At 39.1% G+C, this 5,990-nt stretch overlaps 1 protein-coding gene across 1 annotated transcript; it reads left to right on the top strand.

The window, feature by feature from the left end:
- The first annotated feature begins 426 nt into the window (after positions 1-426).
- On the top strand, positions 427-5,432 carry LOC109953694 (polymeric immunoglobulin receptor-like). The gene is made up of 4 exons (XM_020589165.1): positions 427-2,439; positions 4,022-4,315; positions 4,833-5,156; positions 5,273-5,432. Exons 1-4 carry the CDS (start codon positions 2,400-2,402, stop codon positions 5,350-5,352), a joined length of 738 nt encoding a protein of 245 aa, XP_020444821.1. The 5' UTR covers positions 427-2,399; the 3' UTR covers positions 5,353-5,432.
- Positions 5,433-5,990: the final 558 nt, after the last annotated feature.

Raw genomic sequence — 5,990 nt, 5'->3', positions numbered from 1 at the left:
AGTAAAACTTATCCTGATATGTATCAGTCTTGTCGCGAACAGCGTGATCAAATGCTCTGATAAATTGTTTGTATGTGAGAGGGTCACCTTTAAATACTGGCACTTCCTTGCGTGGCAGACCTGACAAGTTTTGCTGTTTAACCAGCATTTCTGTTATAGCATTTTGTTTTTTCAACATCTGCTGAAGATCACCATCAACTTCATCCTCTTCCTTTGCATTCTGAGCATGTCTGATGTTTCTTGACTGATATCCCTTTGAAGCCTCTTTCAGTTGCACGTGTTGTAGCTGTGGATTATCATCTTGTTGATCTTTCTTCTTTGATGTAGAACGTTGGGAAAGATAGCTACTCTTATCATATGAATCCTCATAGGTCTGTAACACCTTCAGTTTGGCACTAGATTCTGCTTGTGCTGCTTCAATTATCAGCTTTAAGCTTAACTTCTTCAAGCTCAAGAGCTTGTTTTTGCTCCAGTAAAGTTGCTCTAGCAACAAGTGCTGCATGTTCTGATTCTTCTTTCAGACGCACTGATGATATCGCGCTTCTTGATGACCTACTGGATCTACTTGAAACAACTGACTTGTAATCACTTCTCATAATTTGTGAGATGCTGTCTTCTGCCTTTACATCATCAGCTAATCCCAACTGCACATCTGTTGGCATGCTTGAAACATCACCTTTGCTTTGATGTTCAAACTGATGGTTAACAAATTCCATAACATTCTCCACAAATTTCTTCACAGATGTCATTTTGGTAGTAACACGCTGCTGATCGTCTCGTTTCATCCTCATCCATAAGAATCATTATTGAATTATTAAGCTCCACAATTTCCCCCTGCAAGTTGTGTAACTCCGACTCCAAAAGCTTCTTTATCTGATCAACATTTTCCTAATTTTGCATAAGGTCATCATGCAGTAAGTATGACACGACATAAACAAGTTCCACAGTCCAGTTCTTGGTTTTTACAAAGGGTTTACTAAATAAAAATAAACATACAAATAAAACGTTTCCTGGTTCCTTGTCCAAAGTTACAAAGGACTTGACAAATTACTTGCTTATAACTCGGTCAGAAAAACTGTGTGCTCAGAGCCTGACCGTCCGAACCTCTCAAAAACAAAAAACACATCCGGTCACATGGTTAACAAACAACAATATGCCATAACATAACATGTCTAGAGCACATTGTATAAAACAAACGTATTATTCCAAAACATAAAGCTATGTTGGCTATGTTTTCTTAATAACTACGTAAACTAAACATTTTTCAGATTGGCTCTTACAGGCACAACGCATTAACTGAGCTTTATAAACCTTTATCCAGTCTGGTCTACTCTGTGCATCCTTATCTTGAACTGCGACAGTCACAGCTGGCTCTGTCTCACCAAATCTACCCCTTAAACATGTCATCAATTATACATGCATCTCTTAGTAGGATCATAACAGCATACCATGCCAGCCGATTCACAAAACCAGAAGGATCCTTGTCTGGTTTTGGAAACTGCACAACCATGGCACAGCTTCAAAGAGATTAAGATGTCTTCATCTATTAATATATTTATCTTCATGTTTTGTTGCTTGATACTGTTAACAGCTTTTTTGTTGTTCTGCTGGTGGAGTGTATTTAAGAAGAGAAAAAGATTTAGGACACTATTAACTTTGTTTAATTCACCAAGGTTTAGTCACAGGCTTTCTGCTAGTGTTGTAGTCAAGACCACCTAAACGAGACCAAGACCAAGACCAAGACCGGAGTGTATCAGGGCCAAGACAACCTCTTAAAGTCTTGGTCTTGTTTCAGTGGTCTTCACTACAGCACTACTTTCTGCATTGGTACACACCAAGTCCTGCAATCAAACAGTGGAGTTTCACACAAGTCCAACATCAACTAAGCCTCAAAAGGTACCACAGAACTGAACCAGCTCCCTGAGATAAGAGTTAATCCAGCAGCTACTTTGGACTGGACAGAGCACAGGTGTGCATGTGACAAATTACCTAAGCATTCTTACAGCTGCTCTGTTATTGCTTTAATGTATATGCATGGGTTTAGAGGACTGGTTGATCTGAATGAAAGATGAGGCATGGATCTCTTATCTTCACTTTTAACTAAAATGCTAAGGTTTGGGCTTTAATACACTGCATTTAGATTAAAATAAAAGCTGGAGTCAGGACCAGTCATGAAAATGGTGCAGACTTACTATCATAGTAGTCTAATATACACAAACTCAGTGACAGTGGAAGAAGAAAGAGGAAGGAGATAAGAAGAGGATGGTTAACCTAAAATATTAACAGGAAACATAGCTGCACAGACGCCGGAGATGAAACCAACAAATGCAAAGAGGAGTCGACACAAATAGCTGGAGCTCAGTGATCTCACCGAAACTTCAGCTTCACAGAGGAACAACATGAAGAGCTTCCTTCTTCTCGTCCTCTCACTGACGACAGGTAAAAAGATTATTACTGCCACATCACTGAGAGATTTGACCGATAACTGTTTGTGCAGAGTCTCAGTTATCCAGGTCATAGTAAACTGAAAAAACCTCCACTGAGTATAAATTCTACAGTAGAATTATAAGTGACAATACCTGTTGCAATGTTTTTCCATGTGAATCAAAACCACCAGCTGTTTGCAAGGCTGTACAGAAAGCTGCTCATTATAATGTGTGGCTGTGAGATCTGTGTGATCAGTCATTAAGAGTAAGGGTTTTTATTTTTAATGATGATTTTGGCTTCCAACTATTATGAAAACAAAATAATCAAGATAAAACTATTATTGTGCCGCACTCTGCTTCACTATGATGTTCTCATTTTGTCTTGTGTTACAAATCCAGCGAGACCCTTCAGAGCTCGACAGTGCGTGCATGCATTGCACGTATCTGGTGAAGTGGAACTTTACTCGAGCTGATAACTAAGCTCATTGCACAATAAAACCACTGAGTAAGAGTAATCTATCAAAATACCTGCTAAATGAGCATAAAGATGCAGAGCAGTGATCATTTCAGTGCACTGGACGTTTGTGTTAACCTACTGGGACAAGCTGTGCCAGGGTGAGATCAGCAGACTGAGCAGTTTTAAGGCTATGACAGGCAAAACTTTATTTGTAAAATAAACGTAGAGTATTAAATACTTCTGTCTGAACAGTCAATCACAGTATTTGTTCTTTGGCTGAATCATAAAGTTAATACTGTTAAAAGACAACTTTTTTAAGTTCAGTAAACGCGTGATGTTCCCAAAATCAGTGAGTAATCATATAAAATAATCATACTTACCAAATCAATCATGATTATGAATCTTTATATAATCGTGCAGCCTTAGTACACAGTGGGTTTATCACAGCTTCTTTGTTGATGTGCCTCATATGTCTGAAAACAGCACTGATGATGGCGATGAGAACGAACCAAAACAATAAAGTTTGTCAAACCAAAACACAGAACATCTCTCTGTGGCGCTGAGAGGAACTGGTGAATGTTATCTGCTGGGTCGCACTGGAACTACATGGGCCCTAAACACTCGTAGTCACGTTGGAGTCATGTCATGAAAAAAAGATCGAGTAAAGCTGCTTTGGTGTCAGAATGTTTCTTCATTGGCCTTAGATCAAATCAGTCAACACTGATTTGTCCAGAAAGTCACAGCATCACTGTCACACAAAGACAATCTAAAAATCCAAAACATAAATGACTTTAATTTACAGTTGATAGAGCTCATCTTCATCCTTTAATTAACAGTTGATAGAGCTCATCCTCATCCTCTCATTTATAGGTGATAGAACTCATCTTCATCCTCTCATTTATAGTTGATAGAGCTCATCTTCATCCTCTAATTTACAGTTGATAGACCTCATCTTCATCCTCTAACAGTTGATAGAGCTCATCTTCATCCTCTAACTTCTACTACCGACATAAAGTCTGTCATCCAGTGACTGACTCCTCGTTGTGATTCGTGGCTGCAGGTTATACTGACTAAGGTTTACTGTAGACGACTGTAGTGCCTGACAGGATGTGAACGTTTGTCTTTTTCTGATCTACAGGTTGTGAGGCCAAGGATAAAGTGAAGGGATGTACAGGAGCATGGGTTGAATTCACCTGCAACTATCCAAAGTCAAATTCTCAAAGTGTTGGCATAGTTCATAATACACAAATAACCATACGAAGCACTAGGAAGAATGAGTGGGAACACAACAACAGATTCTCCCTGTACCATGATACACAAAATAGAAACCTCAGGGTGTTCATCAAACATCTTGTACAGGACGACTCTGGGGACTACCAGTGTAGACCACACCAGTCTAGACCACACACAAACAACCTACAACTGGACCCTGGTAAGAGACACTTTCTATTAAAGTTCATCCATGTTGCATGTGTATCACCTCAAGGCTCTTTTAGCATAATTAGAAAAAATAAAACTGATAAAATGTAACAACCCAAATGCACAATCTCATGTATTGAGTGAGATTTCATAAACTTGTAGGGTTTATATGTTTAAAGGCACACGTCAATTAAAACCTTGTTAGACACAGGTTTAATACAAAAATCTGTCAGATGTAATACATGTAAGGTTTGGTGCCATTATTCCCAGAGTGTTTTGACATTTCTTCCCTAGTTTAAAAGTGATAATTCCACATTCACTAGAGTCTCTTTATTAACTCATCACCTACTCAGAAAATCAGAATCAGAAATGGAAATTCATTTGTCATAAAGGTCAAATGCCAACACAAGCAAATGTAATGGAGACATGGTGCAGATGAGTATTGTATACGAGTATGATGATGTGCATTTCCAGCTTGCGTTTGTGTAGTTTTACATTCAACATGTTTTACCTTTCTGTTTTATCTGCAGAAAAAAGCTGCCTCACAACAGTGATTCAAACTGCGTACACAACAGCTGAAACCACCATCACGTGTCACTATAACCTGGGAAACACATACAAGTCCAGTGTCAGGTTTTTCTGCAAAATGAACATTTCCACCTCTGAGGAAATTTTATCAGCAGACTCTCCTCCACAGACAAACGGGAGGTTCACTCTCACAAACACAGACAGTGGCTTCACAGTGTCCATCAGTAACGTATCCTCAGAGGATGAGGGCATCTACTGGTGTGGAGTCAAACCAGATAAAGGACGTTACCGTACAGGACTAACAGAGATACAACTGGAGGTTCAAAGTGAGTAACAGCATCTGCAGCCTCTGAGATATAATCATTCACTGAGATGTGACTAAAATAACTTGATTACTGCACCTTTTTATTGCCAGTGTTTTATTTAATGTCTTTGTCTACAGAGATTAAATACTTCAAAAAAATCCCCAACTGTTGGACAGAACCTCACGTACTGGTGTGGTTACCACAATGGTACTTATAAAAACAAATTCATCTGTAAGGGAGAAGATCGATCTACATGTCAGCACCTGGTGAGCACTAACGAGGGAGGCGTGGACGGGAGGTTCTCCATTAAAGACGATCAGAAGAACAACATCACTGTAACAGTGAGAAAAATAACAGCAAACGACACTGGGACATACTGGTGTGGAGCAGAAAGCACTGAGAGTGGACATGGGAACCAGTTCCTCCACAAACTTGTTATGATTGTAGGTGAGTGGTGCTGTTTTATTGTGTGGGTGTGATCTGACCCTGGATCAGACTGTAGGGGGTAATTTAAGTGTTACAGGGATCCAAAGAAAGGTGAAGTAATTCTCAATTACTGCTGGACTTTTATCTTATGAAGGTACTTGTTGTTTTTGTGGTGAGTTTCTGGCAATAAGACTCCTCCAAAGTTAGAGTAGAAGAAATGTATGTGAAGAAACTTGTTTCTAAACTCTGAAACGTGTCAAAAAGGAGGAAGTGGTTTGTTAAGAGAGCGTGGAAGAGAGGAAGGTGTGATGTGTCTAAACTATGTAAAAATACATTTGAAACTTTAACAAAGCTTTAGTTACTAGAACCAAACCTTTCACCTTAAAGCCACAGTATGTGGTGATTTTTTATAGAAATCTGCTGTAAAAC

This window comes from Monopterus albus, unplaced genomic scaffold, assembly GCF_001952655.1.
Source record: "Monopterus albus unplaced genomic scaffold, M_albus_1.0 scaffold1025.1, whole genome shotgun sequence".
Classification (NCBI taxonomy): Eukaryota; Metazoa; Chordata; class Actinopteri; order Synbranchiformes; family Synbranchidae; genus Monopterus; species Monopterus albus.
The sequence above is the reverse complement of the archived record's forward strand: the minus strand, read 5'-3'. Positions and strand labels throughout refer to the sequence as shown.